Source organism: Centruroides sculpturatus, unplaced genomic scaffold (assembly GCF_000671375.1).
Source record: "Centruroides sculpturatus isolate CEXI.00-Female unplaced genomic scaffold, Cexi_2.0 scaffold1335, whole genome shotgun sequence".
NCBI classification, from domain to species: Eukaryota; Metazoa; Arthropoda; class Arachnida; order Scorpiones; family Buthidae; genus Centruroides; species Centruroides sculpturatus.
Window position 1 is genome coordinate 109,272 of NW_019385503.1, and position 23,304 is coordinate 132,575.

The window sequence follows — 23,304 nt, forward strand, 5'->3', positions numbered from 1 at the left end:
TGAAGACTTCCATCTTTCAGATTTCCACCTTTCAGACTTCCACCTTTCAGACTTCCACCCATCTTAAAAACTTTTTAATGTGTGAAGACTTGCACATCTTTCCTGAACTGAAAACATGGCTAGCAGGACAGAGGTTTGAGACTAATAAATTAATGACGATCTTCAAAACAACGCTGTTAAGGCCATCTCAATTCACTGGCGGCAACATTTTATGACAAGGAGATGGAAAAGCTTGTTCACAGATATGACAAATTCCTCAATCTTCACGGTGATTATGTCAAAAAGTAACCATGTTTGTACCTAACCTTGGTAATAAATTCATTTTGTTATTTACACTTGTCTTTATTTTATGGACCATTGGAGTTTGAAAAAAAAATTGCCCTTGTAACAAGTTAGTGTGAAGTTGGAAATAAGTTTATGAATTCTTTGCTTTTTTTCACAAAAGACTACTATCACACTCATCTTATTTATTGATTTATAGACATTATTATTTATTGATAAATCATTTCGTGTTTGGTTTTAGATTAAAAAAAAAAAATCCCCAATGAGTGAGAAAAAGCAACCAAGCATTTTGCATTTCTTTCATAATACTTCGTGTAACCTTGAGTTGATCAATGTTTAAATTTCTCCACTGACCACCAGTTGGTGGCCACTGCTTTACACTGTATAACAGTGATGCCGAAACTATGGCACCTGAGTCAAACCCAGCCCACAAACACATTTGATACATCACTTATAAATGACTGAATAGACTTATTTTTATATAATTTATACAGAGTATAGAAAATATTTGTGATCAGTCTAGCTATGATTTATGCAAAATTTGGCCCATGAATCAAAACATTTCAGTTCCATTGTTGTATACTATCATGTGCTATTTTAAAGTAGTTTAAAATATAATAATTGTTGAAAATATAAGATACAATACAATTTTAATTCTAATTCTCTTAACATATTATTTAACTTTTTGGTAATTTGAGTTCTAGATTTTACATTAATTAATTTACTTTATATATTGTTATTTCATTGAAGATTTGTTAAATATTTTAAATGTTAATAAATATAAATTTAGAGTTTAAAGACAAGAAGTAAAGTTGAAGAATGGTTAATAACAATGGAAGAAACAANAAGAATTTTTTTTAAACGATGCAAACATCTATAGAATAATGATCATAAAAGTTCCATTTTACTTTTTTAATATGAAATTTACTTGTTTAATTATAACAAATTAAAAATGACTTTTATAATATTAATAATATAAAAGTCATTATAGATGTGTGTGAATTTCCTGTAACTCCTGCCATTTTTGTCTAATATAGATGAAATTTTGGTTATATTGCTTATATATTCTGATGGAAAGTATAGGCTACTTGATTTGCAGAACTATTAGCTATAAAATGGATTTAATTGATTTCAGCTCAGTGGCATTATTTGCCTTAAGTGGCATTTTTAAATATTTTGGCAAATAGTATAATTTTAAATTTACTTTATTAAATTTTAAAAAATAGTCATTTTACTTCTACAACAAAGCTTTAAAAAGTTTCCATAATGACTATGTGATGTTCTGTTATCCAATCAGAAGTAATGATTTAACAAGCCTCTTATAATGTATTATTATCAAGCATCAGTTATATTCCAGGTACTTAATTTGAGAAATATTAGCTACTCTTTTTGAATTTCATGAAACCTCTACTCAACTCAATTCTTCAATCTCTACTTTCTTATTAAAAGTAGAGATTGAAGAATTGATAGAGAGTAGTCCATCATGCTTGATAGGGGAATTTCTAGTGTTGTCATGTTTTGTTAACAGTAATAACTTAAAAGATTGAATTTGAAAAAATTTATTTTAAAATTTTTTAAAAATAAAAAAATTTATTTAAATTAATAATTAAAAATATGATTAGTTTCTGTGGAGAATTCAGTAGGATGTAGGTTTTAATTGTATTATTCAAAAAATTTCATTTTAATTACTACTATGAATTATAAGTCAAAGTGGATTATTATCTATTTTAAAAAATTCTCAGATATTGATTTATTTTTAAAATTTCTATTTACAGTATTTTGGTGTTTTGGAGAAAAAATTGATTATCTTTACAATCTGTTTTACATTTTGTACTGGCCTGTACTTTACATATGCTTTAAATTAGGTTAGAATTTTAGTAGTCTCTCTACTAGAGAGTATCACTAAAATCAAGAAGAGAGTGACTGTTTGATCTCTGTATATTATATAACTGCCTCATTGCATTTATATTGAGAATTACTGCTGTAAAATATAACATATGATAGTTATAGTTCATAGCTACATGATACAATTATTCTAATTAATTTCTGATATTAAAACACACTTGGATGCTTTCAAGTTGACAATATTTGTCTACAGAAACTTTTCAGATCTTTTTTAACTAAAAAATTTGAGTAACTATTCTTTTAATATTTCTATACTTTGGATGAATTATTTTAGTTGAATTTTACAATGGAGTTGCATTCTTGATATGAGAAGGATCAAATAAAATTATGAAATGAAAGATATACTTTTAATGAATGATTCTATTTATTATTTTTAATTACAGGTCATTTTAACAGTTTCACAGATTAAATGGTGCCAAGAAGTCACTAATTCCTTTAAGTTGAAATCTCGAGCAGTGACAAAACTGCAAGAAATTGAAGATAACAGTTTTACTGTAAGCTTAATTTGTAACAACATTATTTTTAATGTGAATGAAATTTGGCACTCTATTTAAATAAAAAGTAACTAATAGATATTCTCTTCACTTCAGTTGTTCAGCTGAAGATGGCTGAACAATAGATTAAAATATTTTTAATGAATTATTATTTTTGCTTCCTTAACAAGTAGTTTTAGTTTCCTTTTGTTTAATAGTATAATATATGGGTAAAATATCATTAAATAGTTAAATTTTATAGGAATTATGGTAATCAAAGAAGTTTTTATGAGAAGTTGGAGAAGATTTAATTAAGATATGTGATAACTATTCTGAAAAAATATTAAAATGATGTCTCTTCAAAATTTTATTAAGAGAAAAATTTTTATAAAGAATCTACAACGAAAACTTAACTCCTCTGTTTTAATTGTGTTTCTATAGTGTGAAAGATACATAGGGAAACTACAATTATTTATGCTTGTCTTTATTTGTAATGTTTTGTATTTTTAAAAGCTTTCTATAAGTTTAATTTGCAACATAAGAGCTATTACAACTGTTAAACAAGTTAAATACTAACAAGAATGCTCTAATCATCAGCAGTGTTTAATTAAATAAACTGTGAGATATGTAAGTTTGTAAAGCAATGAGTAAACACCAAATCCAGTTATAAACAAAAAAACTTTTATTTCATATCTTGTATTGTTAAAGTAAAAATTGTTGTGAGATGATTTTGGGGCATGTGAGTTAAGACCAGTGTGTGTATGTATATATATGAACACTCCTAAATCATTTGATGATAAAATGAAAAATGTTATCAGTTTAGGTGATCTTAAAAATGAAAAGTTTAGTTGATGAAAGGGACTTGTTTGATTGCCATGTTCTGCATTTGCATTGATATCGTAATAGTTCTACACAGGACCAAAGGATCATTTAAGTATTAGAGTAGTTTGAAGGAGGTGAGATTCATTTGTATCTGACAGTTTCTGATGATAGGAGGCAGGTAAGTCTTTGAAGATGTAAGATTGCACCCATCCTCTATTTTTCTCCCCAGTCATCAAAAACTGTCTGAAAATAATTCCTGTGTATTTGCAAAAGGTTTAAACTTTTGATCTAATGACGTAACTAGGGAGAGGGAATATCAATTTCTGATAACTGAGGATGATGAGGGGGAGAGGATTGAAAAAGGATAACCGGCTTTCGGATAAACGATGCTCTACTGTAAATGTATATGTTTTGGAAGTTTTAGTTTATTTCAAACATGATAGTTAAGCTCAAAAAGGGAACTTGGTGGTAGTTTTCATTGTCATTTTAAAGACACAATTTTCCTAAAATTTAAACAAATTATTCACAGATAAGCTAAACTGAATGTGTTTTTGCTAATGAAATAAAATTTTTATTTCCAATAGCAATAACACAACTGCTGAAGTTTTTTTGTGTTTTTCTCAAAAATATAAAATTATTACATTCTCTTTTTGATCTCATTGCTTTAGTTGTAATGCATGTGATTCTATTTATTTAGAATTTAAAACAAATTGCCTCCTTTATAAAAGAAAATATTGATGATGTAACAAGGCAGAAATTGTGTGCATTAATTTCCATTGATATTTATGGAAGAGATGTGGTCACTTCAATGGTAAAGAAAAAGGTAAATATAATATCTTTATTTATGATATAATTGATTGCCTAAAAATCTTAGTTAAATAAATGAAACAAAGTTTTTAATCAATAAAAGTTTTAAAATTTAATACATAAACATTAAATATGTGAGGTTGCCGAACCACATGTGACGTCAGAATGTCGAAGTCACTCTGAAGCATGAGTGGGAGCATTTTGCACAGAGACAAACTCCACAGTTACAAATAGTTACCTGGTTTATTATAACCCAAAAGAATAAGCTCACAGCTACAACAGTCAACAGTAGGCAAAATCAAGTCTTTTAATTTATTTTGTCCCTCGAAGAGTGAATCCCATTGGAACTATTCTTTCAGATCCCTTTTGGAAAGTCGCTGGCCCCAGGGTATTGGAAGGAGAAAGTCCGTCACAAGGTTGAGGTGCAATCTAGTTTGATACCAATATGCAGAAGCGATTTCTTTTTAGTGTATGGTGCCACACAATAGGAAGATGGAGAGAAGCTCTCCGTGTCCTTGAAAATGCCCATTTTATAAGTTTTTCAAATCACAGACTGAACCTTCTGATAGGTCATTTCCGCCTCACCTCTGCTTTCCAATTGGTCTTCACTTATTACGAAATGTAACAAGATCAGAACCCAGATCACAGGATGAGTCAACACTGACTGACAATTCAATCCCTATCAAAGTTGTTCGATCTTAGGACTCACATGATCCTTCTGCCTTAATTTGAGAAGTACGTCTTTCTCAGAATTTTCTACAAACGTGTTTTTTTATGGACATGAAATTTTATATTTTCTTCTTTTTTTGTTTTGTGGGTTTTTACAACATATAATTATATCTTTTTCTTTTACACAAGAAAAAAAAATTCAATTTTTCTGTGCATGTGATCCCAGCCACTTCAGGAGCCTTACATATATGAAGCATGCAATGTTATAACATTGTAAATGCCATTTTTTTCTAAATATGTTTTATTGAAGAATTGAATTTTAAATGCAATGTTTTCTGCCACAAAAGAATATTGTGGTGGCATTGGCAGTGTAAGTGGCTGTATTTTGAAGATGACTTCCAGTTTGCATTGGAAGTTTGTATATAGTTAATTGGAGTTTCCTGCCACTAAGGTTTTAATATTTGGTCCCAAATATTGAAATTGAAGATGAATTTATGTGAAAATATAACATTTTAAGTGTTAGAGTGCAAGTCACATGACTTCTATTGCATAAAACATTGTGGCTTATATTTATATCATTTCAATATTCCAGAGAATTTGTAACTCAGTGAGTTTTTCACCATTTTATTGTAAAATTGAAATGAATTCATTCATTAGAAAAAATGTTTTTTACCTCTCCTGAAAGGTTTCTTTTTTGGCATTTACAACATTATGGCATTGTATGCTTCATATATTTGTTCTTTAAATATAAAAAATTTGGCATTTTTTTCTTTGCTACCATTACCTTTAAGTCTTCAGATTGCTTCATATTAAGGTAGTGGGCTATATCTCCCGAACCAATAATCCAATTTTCCTGAAAATTTCTTTAAACATTCCTCCCCGATATACAAACCTCCTTGCAAAATTTCAGAAATTTTCGACAAAGGGTACAGGAGTTATTAAGCTTCAAATTCGGCAAAAAAATCCATACATACAGGAAAAAAATACNATTTAAAATATATGCTTTCCACCTTAAATTAGTAGTTGCTTATCCCTGTAGATCATACTTTTTCATTAACAATAGAGTTGTGCAATAGCTATCTATCTAACACTTTTTGGGGGAAAATTATTGAATTGAAACAATATGACTTCCAGTTTGCATTGGAAGTTTGTATATAGTTAATTGGAGTTTCCTGCCACTAAGGTTTTAATATTTGGTCCCAACTTTCATCTATCTAACTCCATTCTTGAGATTAAGGAAAGACAGACAGACAACAACAGTGGGAATTTATAAATCTACAATTTTTTCAAATTGTAGCCCAATATTAGTTAAACAATACTATTTGATATGTATTTATTCTTATTCGGGATCATGTTTGGTAATGACATCTTCTATATTGTATGTTATGTATCCATATGAAAGATTTTTGAGAGAGAAAATTTGTTTTGTATATATTGGTTAAAATTAAAAAATTTTTTATTGTAATTACAAAATTACAAAAATGACAATGAATATCAATTATATAAATGATGCAAAAAACCACAGATTTCTATTGGTTGTCTTACAACTAAAGTCTAATTTTCTTATTCCTAATATATACAAAAGCATCTAATCATTATTATTTGTTTCTATCTATTCTGATTTCATGTCAATCAAGTATTACAGTATTATTAATTGTTTCTTGTCCTTATTTGTATAAGTATTATAAAAATGCTCACAAGAACTTTACCTTATTTAAGGACTTGGACTTATGTCAGGAGGAGCACCTGAAATTTTTATAATCCCAATAAATACAAGTATTAGTGTTTGATTGCAGTCATTCTGCTGTAGAGATATTTTTGAACTCTGCAGGGTGTTCAAAAAGTTACCATGCAGTGGATTTAAGTAAAGTTTTAATAAAAGTGAATTTCTACATACAATATTGTAATTTCTCCTACAACAAATATTGGAAATATCTTCTAGAGACTTCAAAATCCAAGAGAGTGAGATCTGGACACTTAGCAGGACAGATTCTATGGGAGATTATGCAATCAGCAAAGAATTCATTCAAAAATTGTAGTCCAAAAACCAGAACATCTGTCAGCAAGCAGTTACTTTATCTACTGCAAAGTGGAAATGTGATACATACAACTTACAGCTCTTGTATGCAATACCAAATGTGTAATTTTAATGTCATTACAAATTTCTCACTGCACAGTAACTTTTCGGACAACTTGTATTTCTATACCATTGATTTGTAAAAGGGAAAAGAAATTTATCTGCTATTGACCCGCTTTAACATTACATACTAAAATGTAGGAATTTATTTTATTTTTATATTTTCTGATTTATAAATACAATTTATTATGATTAAGTATTTGTATCTTTGATATTTGGAATTGCAACTTTTAAATTTATTTTGTAATAATTATATAATTTTTCAATTTTAACAGATTGTAGATATTAACAGTTTTGAATGGATTAAACAGTTAAGATATTATTGGGATAAAGAATCAGATAAGTGCATTATAAGGATGTCAAACTGTGAATATGATTATGGATATGAATATTTAGGTGCATCACCTCGTTTGGTTATCACTCCATTAACTGTAAGTTTAATAGTTTTTTTAGGTAAACTATTTTCAAAGAATATAATAAAATATCAATTTAATGCTTTTCTCACTGAGAAATAGTTATAATTATATTAAGATTTTATCTTGATAAAGGATTAAACTTTAAAACCTGCTATAAATTTCTAAATTTATTGTAATTCTTTAACTCAAAATTGTTTATTTTTGAACTGTAATAAAAGTAGCATTACTTTTTATTAATAATTGATATATTAATCAAACATATACTGCAAATATTTGATTTATGATTTTGGAAAAGAAGTAAGATTGAAGAGTTTTTAAGCATCATAAATCATTTTGGTTTACAGGAAAATTTAGAGCAGTGTTTCTCAACCTCGAACGAATCGTCGCCCCCTTCACTTCAAAATTCCAATGCCAGAAGCCAAGGCTAACGCCAAATTCGTACTGCATTGAATAGACTAGTGACTAGTATAATGTTATTTGTTTAATTATTGTACCATATAACGAATAAAATATCTAATTATTCTTAATATAATGTTTTACTATATTGCCCAGAAAATTGTTTTTTGCCCCCCAAAATATAAATTGTTACTAATCGCCTCCTCAACACGGAAAAACGCCCACATGGGGGCGATATCACCCCCATTGAGAAACACTGATTTAGAGGAATCATTTTTGGATTTTTTGCAGGAAGAAAGTTTACAACCTGTAGTGTGAACTGGCTGCTGCAACAAAGAATATCATTTATTTCTTAGGAAGATTTTGCTAAGAAATAAATAATTCTGAGAATTTATTATTTTTTAAGCATCTTCACAATTATTTGCAAACTGACAAAAAATTTTAGAATAGCATTTTTTTAATATGTTAAGGAATAATAATTTTTAATTTCATTATAAGAAATAAATTAAACAGTAAATATATTCAATTAAATACACTGTCCAAATAAATTTTATGTAATGTTAATTGTAATACGTAATGACAATTTTTACATGCATGCATGCAAACACACACACAGCAGTGTCATGACATCTGCACAGTGCTGCTCCTTTTATTTAATACTTGTACTTGCAGGAAAGCATTAGTGTTAAACAAAAGGAGCAAGATTTTGCATTTTAGATGCAAGTGTAGCCAGCAAAAAATAATAATGTAACATAGCAAGTTACACATCAACATTTCTGATTTAATTTTCTGGTTTAATTCCTTCTCAGTCCATTTTTTCCAGGTCAACTTTTTACCATTGATATTTGATATATAATTGATATGAATATATGTGAAAAAATATGCAAAAAAATTACCTCCTATATATGTTTTGTTTTTATTTTGAAAATGAAATACAGTAATTTTATTTATCCATTTATATTGTCAATAATTTATTATTATATATTTAATTTTTTTAACTATTTATTATTTATTTAATAATTATTAGTAATATTTATAAATAAAATAATTTTGATTATTTGTTTGAAAGAAAAACTACCAAAAACAATTTATATAGATGCTGTCAGATTCCGAAATGAAACTAAATTTTCCTGCCAACAATGGCAAAATAATTTCTGTAAAATAATGCCATTGATTGAAGGAATAGTGAAATAAACATTTAACAACAATGAACACATTGGAGACAATAAAATTAAAGTTTCTAAAGTATTTTTCACAACAAATATATGACACATGTCAAAGCCAAAAAAGCAATTACTGCATATGAACATGCAGGATGCAATAGTGACTGAGAAGGGGTCAAGAATCCTGCCCCTTTTGTTGAATGCTAATTCTTTCCTGCAAAATCTTTATGTAATGTGAGACAGTGTGCAAACTGCAGATTTTTTATTTAAATAATAATTATTTTTTAATGCTTATCAACTAAAATAAAAGCAATTCTTCATCAACCATTGTACATGTTTAATCAATAATATTCTGTGAAGCATATAAAAATATTAATACATTGGCCAAGATGACAGTAATATTTAAAAAAATCTAAAATGTCTTCATTATGTCCTTTTGCACACCTCAGGAATAAAACCATTTTTTTTTTTACCTATTATGCTGGATGAGTAGCTTACAATAAAAGATTGACTTAACCAGAAAAAAAGATGGTTTTGTTCCTGAGGAGTTTAAAGAGACATAATGGAGACATTTTAGTTTCTTTTATTTTTTTAATATAAAAATATATTTTCAATGATTTCTGAATTAGCTGTATTTAATAGTTTTGTTTTAATATCAAGAAAAAGTTTCCTCTAGAAAAAAATTTCTCATGTAAAAGAGCTATATATACATATATAAGCTTAAGAATTTTACAATTTAATAAATAATTGAATTTCTACATTTATGTGAGATAAGCTGGGGGCCAAGGGGGCAATCCATAGTGACCACTTACTCTGCAGTGGGTCGATTGCTGAGTAAATGGTAAGACTATGTCTGTGGATGGCTAGGAGTTTATTGGAAATGTGCAAATCAAATGATGGCAGCTTCCAGTCAGGAACTGACACCAGTTAGGATAAAATACATGCGTCCTAACTCGTGGATCTTAAATGATGAGTAGGAGAGTCGATTAAATTTCGAGTGAGGAGTGCACGAGTAAGTCTATAGGTATTTCGATTAAGACAAGTAAACAGGTTATATATAAATACAAGTGTTTATAATATATATCTAGAACTAAATAAAAAGCATACAATATATATTTTGAGCTCATTACATGGAAGCTACTAATTCACTCAACGAATTATTGTGTAAATGTCGCATCAAGAGCCACGTTTCTGGAGAGAGAGTTTACAATCGTTCTAACTAAAATATCTCTATGAAATGCTCTATTGTGGAGATGTACATGACGTTCTTCTATAGCATGGAGGAGGAATCGCAGTCAAAGAAATGATGAGTCTATGGCGAGTCTTCTGACCATTCTTATATGGGCCATTGTCTTATATGGGATGTCCATTTATGGATGGCACATCGAGAGACTGCTGTTGCCTGCTTTTTATGGAGAAACTTGCCTCCTATTCCTTATGGAGCTCGGCATGGCACTTATGGAAGGTAGAACCTCTTTTTCCAAAGTATCAGTGCTGCATCCTTATACAGTAGAGCCTCGAAAACTTGGCCTAATGTGAACTGAAGGGTGGCCGAGTTTGTGAAAATGCCGGGTTATCAGGAATGGCATTAAAAAAATAAGTACGAGTGTGGCGTCCTCAGAAAATACTGTACTATACTTGTATGTATTGTTTACTTGAGAATACAACAAAGAATAAACTGCCCAAATATCCTTAAACAAAGGAAAAGTACGTCTTTTATGAAGGCATAGAGCCTTTACTACATGAAAATGAAAATTAATGAATACACTGTACAGTAATTTACGTGATAAGACAGACCTCAGAAAAATACTTTATGAGGCATAAAGTTGTCTATAATGAAAATTAATTAACTAAGGATTTTTTTGCCCTGCCAGGGTGTGGCCGAGTTATCCAGAGTGCTGGGTTATCGAGTGCCGAGTTTTCGAGGCTCTATTGTATTCTATTTGGCCTGAGAAAATGGTCATGTAGTCAACTGGATGACGAATCTGCCGGTGTGAGATGAAGGGTTACCATTGCTGACGTTATGACATCATCCAAATGCAGATGTCATGTCCATATGTGGTTCAATTTCTGCTATGACTCATTTACAGTCGACTTTCGTTCTTCTGTAACAACAGATCATTTAACTTAACAATCAGATGTTACAATTCTCATCTGGTTGTTGATAGAAACGGTTGATATTCAATCCTTTTTTTCCACAATGTTTTCTTTATGATTGTTACAGAGAACTAGGCCTAAGAATTTACTAAAATTTATGCAAAATTGTGCCTTGATCCTCACATTTATCTTAAAAACTTCAATAATTATCCAAGAAGTTCAATAGTAACAACATTATTTATTTTGTAGGATCGGTGCTTTTTGTGTTTAATGGGTGCACTGCAATTAAAGTTGTGTGCTGCTGTTGTAGGACCAGCTGGAACTGGAAAAACAGAAACTGTTAAAGATTTAGCAAAGGCTACAGCCAAACATTGTGTAGTTTTTAATTGTTCTGAAGGATTAGACTATAAAGTGAGCATATTTTATTTTTTTTTAACAATTAAATTAATTAATTACATATATTTTATAACAAAACTTTATTTAAACATTGAAATATTGTCTTAAAATATAAAAAGTGTCAATATTGACTTTAAAAACCAAAAATAAATAAATTTTTTATGTGTAATGTTAATAAAATATTGGAATTAATAACTACATTGAGCAATATTATTGAAAATAATAAAATTATTTAAGGTGACAGGTCGATTTTTTTGTGGAATGGCACAATCAGGTGCTTGGTGTTGCTTTGACGAGTTTAACAGAATAGATATAGAAGTTTTATCTGTTGTTGCACATCAGTTGCTCACAATAAAAAATGCAAAGGTTGCAATGGTAAGTTTTTATAAAATACATTTCTCTTTTGTTTTTCTTAATAACTTCAAGTTTTAATTTTAGTGTCAAAGCACATTACTGGAATATTGCTATTTCAAAAATGAATACTTTTAAAACATTTATCAGTTCATTTTCAGAAATTTCTTTTATATTGAGAAACGTTTAAAAAACTTGTATTGTGTAAACAAACTGTTATAAATTGTGTATTATATCCTGTGATATGTATAGTTAGATGCATTAAATTCCAGAATAGTGGAAAGATGTTAGTATATTCTATTTGTTTTTTAGGGTGATAGGTATACATGGTATGCAACTCCCAGCTTCAACTTTTTAAAGATTTTTCCCAAAATTTAAACCTGTCCCCCTGCAAAAAAAATGAACATACTCACATCTAGTCACTGTATAAAAATTTAATGTATCTAACTGTATAATGTTACACATTGTTATTTTTTAACTGTTTCAGGTAATCAAGTTTCCACTGTATTTCTAATAATAATAATATAAATTATGATTTAATTCTACATTGATATATATAATAATAATAATAATATATTATTATATTATATTATTATTGATTGCTATAGATATATCAATTTAGTCTTGGTTAATGAAAACTAAATGGATTTTATGGATGAAGCCTTTGTCAGTGAATCAGATGGGAAAAAAATCAGATCATAAATAGTAAATTTATATTTATCTATTTATGATTTGATAAATTTAATAATATAGATAGATTGTTTGATTATAAATTGTTCTAGTATAAACAAATTTTAATGAAAGAATAATATGAAAATTTTCCAAAATATTGGATATTTTGTGTGAATTTGAATTTGATAGTTTTAATATTTAGATATGTGATTAAATTAAATTTTTTTAAATTTGTCAATTAAAAGAGGTTGCATCTGTTTGATATTTAGTTTTACTTCTTAAATACAATTTTATGAATTGCAGTAAAACCTGTCAAAAACAGAACCCAAATAAAATTGTGCCTAAACCTGTTTAAATAGGAAAAATTCTTCAAAACAAAGTGATTTTCTGTGTTAAAAAAAAAAAACCTGTTCAGAATGGAAACCTGACAAATCAGAAAATGTATTTGGTGCCATGCAATTCTGGTTTGCACAGGTTTTACTATATAATCTTTCAGTGAAATGTTTTTAATTATTTAAAATTATTTTAGAATTTAAAAATCTACAATGCTTATAAATTACATTAAAGTGTTTAAAAATATTTGAAATATTTTATAATGTTTAAATGGTTTAATGTAATTAATATTAAAAAACTGTAGATGAAAATTTTTATTTTATATAAAGATATATTTATATTTTTGTTGAAATTATTTTACTAAATAGTTGTAATTTACTAATTGAAACTTTTCTTTGTAGCTGTCGAATTTTATGTTTGAAGGGAGAGAAATAAAATTAATTAATTCATGTGCTGCTTTTATTACAATGAATCCAGGATATGCTGGAAGAACAGAATTACCAGACAATTTGAAATCATTATTTCGACCTTTTTCAATGATGGTACCTGATTATGGTAAAGAGTACAGAATTTTTTAAACTTTTTTTTCTAATTCTTTATGTTTTCATATGAAATTACCAGTAATTATAATATAAATTTTTGTTATTATTTTACCTAGAAATTAATTTGACTAACATAATCTTTACTATGCAAAATTTACTTCTAATACAGGGTCTTCCAAAAATAATAGAGGAGAAGGTGGTATTATGGAACCCCAATTACATTTTAGTGAATTGTAAACAAGGTATCATAACTACACCCACATTTTTTGTGCAAAAAGTACTTGTAACTATTAGACTAAATGTTCCTAATTGGATTTTTCGCTAGTGTAATTATAAGTATGGTTTTTGAAGGCTTTTGTACAAAAAGTCCGAAAGTAGGCTTAGAGAAAATCGGGTGGTAATATGGAACCTTACTGTATATTTTCAAAAAATGCTTTAATGTAGCCAAAAACAAATAGGAAAGTACAAAAAATGTTAAATAATTACAAAATTATTTACTCCAATGTATTTTATTGCAAAAATACTTTTATAATAGAAAAATATTACCTCCATCAACAATATATATTCCAGCAGCTCTTTTTCGATATTCTCGGGAAGAATTAACTTTCTACCTAGTGTCTTTTTCACAAATTGCTCTGGATGAATGTCTGCTTGCAAAGAGAGAGTTCGGAGGAGTTGAGTTACGTATTACTGTAAAAGCACCAATGGGGTCCATATTTCACGCATCGCCATCTCAAATTAACTTATGTCTGTCAAGACCAAAATTTAAAAAACTTGAATATTACACAGATTAATATGTACCCCTAAGTCTCTGGAATGGAATACATGCACTAGTGAACCTACAACTACATGATTTATATTTTAAAAATAAATTCACTTAGCATTCAAAACTTGTGAATTTTGAAAAAAAACAAATTTGCCGATTAAATACGGACAACCATTTAACTGAAGTAAAACGGGTTTTCCCCTTGCTATGGATGTCTGCCTAGTTCAGTTTAGCCACAATCTGCTACAGTTTGCCTTTATTATCAGTTCGAAATGAGGTCGTTCCATGATACTCGCAGTGTTTCGTAATATTACCTTTTCCTCTACTACCATTTTAAATTACTGTAATTACATTATTTATTACCTGAGAAGTATCTAATGTACAGCAATTGATACAGTAAGTGTATGAATATCATCTTATCATAAGGAGAAATCATCTGGCATGTAACATAGCATATGATTTCTACTTATCATTGTCTTTTTCAATCAGCTTTTACATTTACTATAATTAAAACATATTTGTTTTTGTTTAATTTTTTTAAATATTGTTATTTAAAGTCTAAAACTTTGGCACATAAAAATTGTTACAGCTAAGTATACTTACTATATTGCATACAAGCACAAAAAGGTTTACCACCCTTAATCTACCATCTGTATTCAAACATTTTATTGTCTATTGTCTCTAGAATGTGCCATAAACAAACATGACACTCCACAACAGAGAAGGTGTTTTATTTTATGCAGTCCAGAAACTCAGAATCAGTCATCATTGTGCAACAAGAATGTTTGTCTTATATGGTGAAATTGTCTGTGAAACTCATGTTGCACACTGATGACTGATTATGAGTTTGTGGACTGCAGAACACAAAACTTTTTTCCTGTTGTGGAGTCGCATTTTTATTTACAGCACTTCCTAGAGGCAGCATAAGAAAAGACATTTGAATGCAGATGATAGATGAAACTTAGATATTTACTTTTTCAATTAATGTACATTGCATACTTCTCAGATAATAATTAATATAATTATAGTAATTTAAAATGGTAGCATATTTTTAAATGACCTTGTAACAATAATTTTAAAAGTGTACATAAGTGTAAACAGTGTCCTCTGGGTCAGATTTGACACCACCTGTGACTTTTAACACACATGAACCTTTGAATGCACACAAGCAATTTCATATGGAGACTTGGAAGGTAAACAGATTGAGAAGGGATAGGAGAGACATGGAACTCTGAAGTGATTCACTCTACTATGAAGTTAAACAAAATAATAATGATTTATTTTAACATAAGCAAATATTACTACACATTACAAACAGCAGAAATTACAGCTATTAAAGATTTCTATATTGTCCAACACCTATCCTATACTATTCTAACCTATCAACACCTGCTTCCAAGAGAGAGAGTTTACAAACTCTTTGCATGTCAATAAATGCCTCTGAACAATGAATGTTCCTTCCTAGCTTTTTTCATGAATATATCTGACAACAGTCCTTGATAATCCTTTGTAGAAGACACCCTAAGATAGTTTTGGTGATATGGGCACAATGGGGAGCTGAGGTGACAGGGTTTTCCTGGAGTGGCAGTGGGAGGTCAATCTTGATGTCTAACTCAACTCAATGTTTACTTGGACTCCCTCAAACTCTGCCTGATCTTTTCATCACCTTTTCTTTTATATTGTACTTCTCACAAAGTTGGTTCCCAATTTGATAAAATTGGATAAAGATTGCAATTATCATCCAATTCCAGATTTCTTTTGTAGACTTCTTTGGATGAGTAGTCATTCCAGGAAGATGTGCCATTTCAAAAGAAAACACTCCTGTTGATTTCTATGAGTTTTAGCTTTGTTTAAGTTTTTAATTTAATTTATATGTTAAATTTTATAAATAATAGCCTGGCATTTCACATTAGAAATTGAAAAAAATGCTTTTATTCAGGTTATCATTTATACATTATTTATAGTTACCTTTAAATTTGAAAGGAAAAGAATTAATAAAATGAATTAATTTTTCTTGAATTAAAATTATACTTCATCTGAAAACTTGCTATAATTTAATAACACAGAACTACATTTATTTATAGAAAACAGTGTTTCTAGTGCACAAATTTTACAAATTCACACTAAATGATCCCAGTTTTAACACAAAATAGCAAAAGTTTTGTTGTGCTTTTAGAAATTGCATTTAAATATAACTGCCTACTGGTGACCAAGTGGATAAGACCACTAAACACTAGTAGTTGGTCATGGGTTTTCATCCTGCCAGCAGCTGGCCATGTAAAGTTCTTGGGTTTTCTTCTCATTTATAATATCTAACTAGTGACCAATCTCCCATAGAAAGTCCTCCTGGGAGACCTTTCCACTTGGCGGTTCACCCATGTGTTGCGTTGCTATATACAAACAAAAAACTTTTAAACACAGCTAAATTAGCATAGATAAATTAAAATTAAAATTTTATTACTTTACAAGAAGCAAATGAATTACAAAAATCAATTTTATTACAAATGTAAAAGAGAAATTATGATTATTTTATACAATAATTTTAAAAAATTAGCCTATTAATTTTTAAGTTTTTTTAAACTATATATTATTAAAATTTTAAATTATTTAATTAATTTTTTAAAAATAATTTTCAGTTCTAATTTCCGAAGTAACGCTTTATTCGGAAGGATTTCAAACTTCTAAAATATTAGCTAAAAAAATGACACTATTATACAAACTATGTTCTGAGCAATTATCTCAACAAGATCATTATGATTTTGGAATGAGAGAACTGAAATCTGTGTTACATATGGCTGGTGAATTAAGAAGGGAAAATCCTGATAAAAATGAAGAGTCTGTAATAATACATGCATTACTAGAAAGCAATATGCCAAAATTTTTGCATAGAGATGTTCATCTGTTTAAGGTATTTAGAAATAATTTTAATAACTGTAATAACTTTTTTTTCGGCATAGATTTATTTGGCATAGATTTTTTCAAAAATACATTCTGAAGTATTTTTGGACTCCCAAGGATTTTTGTAAACTAGCTTTGACATATAACTTATATAATTATATTATGTGATAACAGCTGTTTTTATTTATGTAATTTTTTTAAATTTTATTTTAATAGAAAAAATATATGAAATGCTAAATTTCTGAAATACTGTTATAATTTTAATTTTATGCAAATAATTAGGAAATATTAAAAATTTTTCTATCTGGATATATTTTTTTGTGCTAAAAATATATATCTATGACTCAAAAGTCATGCAATTTTGAAATCAAATGTAGGTCATTTATATGCTAAAATTTATTCATTTATATGTGCAGTACATCATAGCTAGTGATATATGGATTTTACATATTGTTTCTAAAGTCTATGCAGATTTATTGATTCTTACTCAACTTTTGTGAAAATTTCTGAATTTTGGTCCAGGATCCTGTCTTAATAGCATTAACAAAACTGGAATCATTAGTACATTCAAATTACAAATTATGTTTTCTTTGTTAAACAGTAAGTTTTACAGCTGCAGATTGAAATATAACAAATTCATTAGTTTTTAACTTAATAAATCACTATATTTTCACACAGACTTTTTCACATACAGGTAATCCCCATATAATACGGGAGTTATGCTCCAAAAAATTGCCATTTTATGCGAACTGTGTTATACGAAACAAAGAACTAGTGCAAAAAGGGGGTTAGGTTCCAAAAATTAAAAAACATGCTGTTAAATCCTTATTTAAATCGGATTTATTATTCATTTTTTTCATAGGTAAAATACTTATTTATTATTTAAGTAAATATTTTACCAGAGGATTATTCATCCTATATGATGATCTCAGCATGAGCATCATCAACTGGTAACAGTTTTTGGGTGTGTTTGTTAATAGCGGTCGCTCTGCAATGGGAGTGCTGCTGTTTGTAGGCATTTAGGAACGACGGCGAAAGAAAGATAGCGGCGCCCGCACTATCAATAGTATCATGATGGAGGAATCTATAATTCTAAAATGTGCTTTTAGAAGCAAAAGAAGGGTCCCATTGTAAAATTTAATCATTAAATGGATTATTTGTTGAAAAAGCATTCAAAGTAGCCACAAAACAATTAGAATGCTCGCGCGGAGTTACACAGAGGTATAAAAGAATGCACCTTTTATTACATTTTATGTTGTACGAGGGTTTTACCCAATTCCCGAACTGTGTTAGAGTGAACCCGTGCTATAAAGGCACTGTGTTATACGGGGATGTTCCCAATTCTCGAATCGTGTTAGAGTGAATCTGTGCTATAGAAGTGCCGTGTTATATGGGGGTTACCTGTATTAATACTATTCCTATAAATTCACCTTCTGAAGAATTTTCCTTTTCTCTTGATATATCCTGTATATACAGTGTATATGTAAAGCATAAAGTATATATGATTTATTCTTTGCTTATATTATATTTGCTTCTATTCTGTTTCTTTAATCTTTATATGTAACTGGTTCAAACAGCATTATTTTCTAGGAATTATCACATCCAGATACTCTGTAATTACTAGCTAATCAACAACTTTATTTTATTCAGATGCATTACAAAAATTACAATATTTCTCTCCTCAGTTGTTTTCTTCCATACAAGCTAAACAACACACAATCACCTTTTTGATACACTCCCCAATTTTTCAATATTCCAACAGTTTTGACAATTTTCATATTAAAATCATTTTTTGCTGTGTTCTTTTCATTAACAATACTTTATTATACACAGTCCTTGCCATTATTACTTTCATTCATTGTCTTCCACATCATAATGTGAAAACAATAACAGCAAGGACTATGTATAATAAAGTATTGTTAATGAAAAGAACACAGGAAAAAAATGATTTTAATATGAAAACCGTCAAAACTGTTGGAATATTGAAAAATTGGGGAGTGTATCATAAAAGTGTTTGTGCCTTGTTTAACTTGTATGGAATAAAACCCACTGAGGAAGGAAATTGTAATTTCTGAAATGCATCTGGGTTAAGTTGTTGATTGGCTAGTAATTATGGAGTCTGTGGACATGATAATTCCTAAAAACTAATGCTGTTTGAACTGGTTATATATTAAGTACTAGCTGTTTCCTGCAGCTTTGCCTGCACAGATTTTGCAATTTTTTTTTTTTTTTATTTCTCAAAAGACACTGTGGCCAGGTTGGCCTTTTACGAGCATCTTACAGTAAATCAACAAAACCAACAAAAAAAAAAAACAAAAACAGGACGCGAGCTGAAAAAGAACATTAATTAACAACAAATATCATTGCATCTTAAGTTTTTTTCCGTTTTTTACATTTTTTTCTGAAGATTTCATAACTCGATATGTTTCGTAAATCGTTGCACAGACTATTCCAATAGAAGATTAATTGAAAGATCGGTGCAGATCTCCCCACCTCTAGTTTAACAATTGGAAGACTATATTCACGAATTATACGAGTATCTCGTGTTGATACCAATTCCGAGGAAGCTGTTTTTTTTTTTCCCCTTTATATATTTGAAGCCCTCCAATAGAATCTGTTTCTTGTAAATTTCACTAATCTTGTCAATATTATCAGTGCAGTAAAGTTCAGATACTGATTCCATAAAGTTTAAATTATAAATTGAATGCATGTAACAATTTTGTGCCATCTGAAGTTTATTAACAGCGTATAGAGATGCGGTTCTCCATACAGCGATACCATATCTTATTCTAGATTCAATGCAAGTGTGGTACAGCCATTTCAAGAGTGATGTACTTAAAAAAGCTTGAATTTTCTTATTTATCCCAGTATACTTTGCCAGGGAAAGTGCAACATCATCTATATGTTTATTCCAACGCAGATTGTCGTCAAAAGTTACTCCCAAAAACTTAATAGCATTTACTTTTTCTATGTTATAATCAGTTATTTTAATTTTTAGGTGATGTGGATTGATTATTTTATTCCTATTTGCAAAGCAGAGGAATTTAGTTTTATTTTTGTTTATTACTAATCCATTGTTTTCCATATAACTATTTAAAATTTTTAAAATGTGATTTAAATTCTCCTGAAGAATTATAACGTTCGTATGAGAATAAGTTATCACTAGATCGTCAGCGTACATCAGTATATTCTCTTTTGGTATATAGTTAAACAAATCATTAATATATATATTGAAAAGCAGTGGACCCAGGATTGAACCTTGAGGAATGCCCTTGTTTGGCCTGAAAGAGCTAGAGATAATCTGTCCAATTTTTACAAAGTAAATTCTGTTTGACAAGTATGATTTTAACCAGCTTAGAGGAGTCCCTCTTAGACCAACAGTCTGCAATTTTTGATACAAGAGTTCGTGATTTAAGCTATCAAATGCTTTTGAAAGGTCCACAAAAACAGAAATTGCTATTTTAGATTTGTCGAGTTGTGACGTTATGGATTGTTTCAAATGCAACAAAGCATCTACCGTCGAAAATCCTCGTTTATAAGCGTATTGGTTTCTGTGAATAACCTGGAATCTGTCTATAAAAGTTGAAAATCTCTTGTAAAAAATCTTCTCGAAAATTTTAGCCAACACTGACACTATTATTATGGGGTGATAATTTTCATTTTCACTTTTTGATCCTTTATTTTTATATAATGGCAAAACTAAGTTTTGATTTAGTTTTTCCGGAAAGTAACCATTTTCAAAAGATTTATTTATCAGATACGATAATGGTTGAGCTAAAATATCAGATATGTGTTTTAAGATTTCAATATTTAAGAAACTGATGTCTGGAGTGCTGTTTTTCAAACCTTCTATAGTATTATAGACTTCTAAGGCTGTTGTATTTTCCAAAAAGAAAGTATTAGAAATACTAACATTTGTTCTATGTTGCTCCGAATTGATATTGCCAAAGACATCTGGAGCAAAGCCATTCAAGGACCTATAGTGCTGGGCAAAAATATCACTAAAAGTGCACTCATCATTTATCATTTTCCCCTTGTAATTCAAATGATCTATTTTAGCGTTATTCTTTGTCCTTGTTACCTGAAAGGGTAATGTCTTAATACCTTTCCAGAAGTCAGAAGGAGATTTAACATTAGAAAACAGAAGACTATAATAGTTTTTCTCTTCATTACAGATATTTTTTTCTGATTTGTTTATTCGAGGTATTTATATCCTCTAAATGTTTGTTTCGTTCTTCGAAAGTTGTCCAATTTTTATTTTTGATTGTTTTAAGTAAGGTTTTCTTCTGTTTAATTAATGTGAGAGTGTGTTCAGATATACAATTCTTTAAGAAGTCTTTCCTGCTAGTTTTATTTTTTTTCACATATTCTTTAATCAGAAGATATTTATCAATAAAAACGAGTAAAATGGTGTATAAATAGTCAGCTGATTGGTCAGTTGTCAAACTTGAAGTATAGTAATAACTCCGGGAGAAACAAGACGACAAAGCATAATGTAAACAGCAAATTGAGGAATTATTGATTTTACGGTAGAATGCTTTGTTATTTATTCTCATATCAAGGTTTTTTTCAGGGGGTAAAGACGATGATAGGTGGATGGTCAGATATCAAATTTTGATGTATTAAAAATTGACACGCACTATCGTTTGTTAGACCAAAGTCTATCAAAGAGTGAGTATTTTTTCTGTATCTAGTCAGTTGATTCAAATCAGCGAGAATTGTTAAATTTTCAGCAAAGCAAAGATTTACCAGTTTGGATGTGTTGGAGGAGTTATTTTTAAGTAAATCGATGTTAAAATCCCTGATTATTTGTAATTTATATTTTCCATATTTAGTTGATTTATGTAATAGTATTTCATTTATAACAGGGGTGTCTAACCTGCAGCCCAAGGCAAGTTCCAATGCGGCCCAATAAACTTGTAAATCAAAACTGACAAATTTTTTAATTTAATTTATTTATTTCAACGGCATAAATTCAAAAAAAGAAGTTTCACAAAGCCTTAAACCTTTATACATATTTAATTTTTGAGTGGAAAGGAAATATCTTCAAATACAGAACTTGGAAATGTGTGAACGAGGAAGGAATACTAAATAAAGCTAAAGTTGAGACTCAAAGAATTATAGACCCAAATTCGGGGAAAGGAGAGTAAGGACAAAAGATAAAAAGTAGTGAGAAAGGTTAAATAGACTTTCTGTTAAGCAAATACGGATCCATAATTTCCCAACCTTCCTCACTTCTTTATCTTTTGTCCTTTCTCTCCTTTCCCCGCATTTGAGTCTATAATCCTTTGAGTCCAATTCCGGCTTTATTTAGTATTCCTTCCAGTGTTGCATGATTTGGCTACTTTGCGCCAAATTTGGCTACCCTTTTTTATTTTGGCGTAAAAAATATTATTTGGCGCATTGGCTACTTTTTGGTCTACATCTTATTTATAAATATATTAGTCGAATAAAAATGCACTTTAAAATAGTGTTTTGTCATTTTTAATTAGAGACCCAAATAAAACAAATATTTGTGTTTTTCAAATAAATTTTTGTTTGTCTCCTTTATAATAAATGAATTTATCTATTTCTAAGTAAAAATTGGAAGTGTGTGTAGAAGTAATTTTTTAAAATAATCCTTTTTTGTGATAAAGATTTAATACTTATTACTATAATCTAGACATGTTAATCTTTAAATATACAAGTATATTTAAGTATTGGCCACAAGTATATTATATATACTTGTGGCCCAAAACTTCATGACATCTTTCAATGTGGCCCAGAGAAACAAAAATGTTGGACACCCCTGATTTATAACATCCAGGAAAATTCTGAAGTTTGTAGATGGGGAATGATAGACTATTACCAGCATCAAATTACCTACAACTATCATAATTACATCTATATAATTCCTTGTAAAAGTTAGATTTGAAACAACTTCATAATGTTTATCATTATGTATATATATTACTATACCGTGCTGATTAGGTTTTCTTTCTATTTTTTCTTGCCGATAGTCTTTTATATATGGTGGAAGATTTACATCATTTGTCCAAGTCTTGCAAAAAGCTAATACATCAAAGTTGCAGTTATATTCCTTGGTTGTTTTAATTACAGTAGAACCTCGATTATCCGGACTAATTGGGGATGAAGGTAGTCCGGATAAGGAAAAATTCGGATAATCGAAACAAATACTT

The 23,304-nt window shown here is 29.1% G+C and overlaps 1 protein-coding gene across 1 annotated transcript in view; it reads left to right on the plus strand.

Moving 5' to 3' along the window:
- LOC111639621 (dynein heavy chain 6, axonemal-like) overlaps nucleotides 1-23,304 on the plus strand; it is a gene marked incomplete at its 5' end in the record, with an annotated part of 117,688 nt that overhangs the window by 15,407 nt on the left and 78,977 nt on the right. The window contains 9 exons of the mRNA XM_023385518.1: nucleotides 1,073-1,148; nucleotides 1,623-1,639; nucleotides 2,571-2,681; nucleotides 4,180-4,305; nucleotides 7,371-7,526; nucleotides 11,417-11,578; nucleotides 11,801-11,938; nucleotides 13,321-13,474; nucleotides 16,864-17,135. Of these exons, the coding sequence (XP_023241286.1) occupies nucleotides 1,073-1,148; nucleotides 1,623-1,639; nucleotides 2,571-2,681; nucleotides 4,180-4,305; nucleotides 7,371-7,526; nucleotides 11,417-11,578; nucleotides 11,801-11,938; nucleotides 13,321-13,474; nucleotides 16,864-17,135 (1,212 nt within the window). The remainder of the gene's footprint in view (nucleotides 1-1,072; nucleotides 1,149-1,622; nucleotides 1,640-2,570; nucleotides 2,682-4,179; nucleotides 4,306-7,370; nucleotides 7,527-11,416; nucleotides 11,579-11,800; nucleotides 11,939-13,320; nucleotides 13,475-16,863; nucleotides 17,136-23,304) is intronic.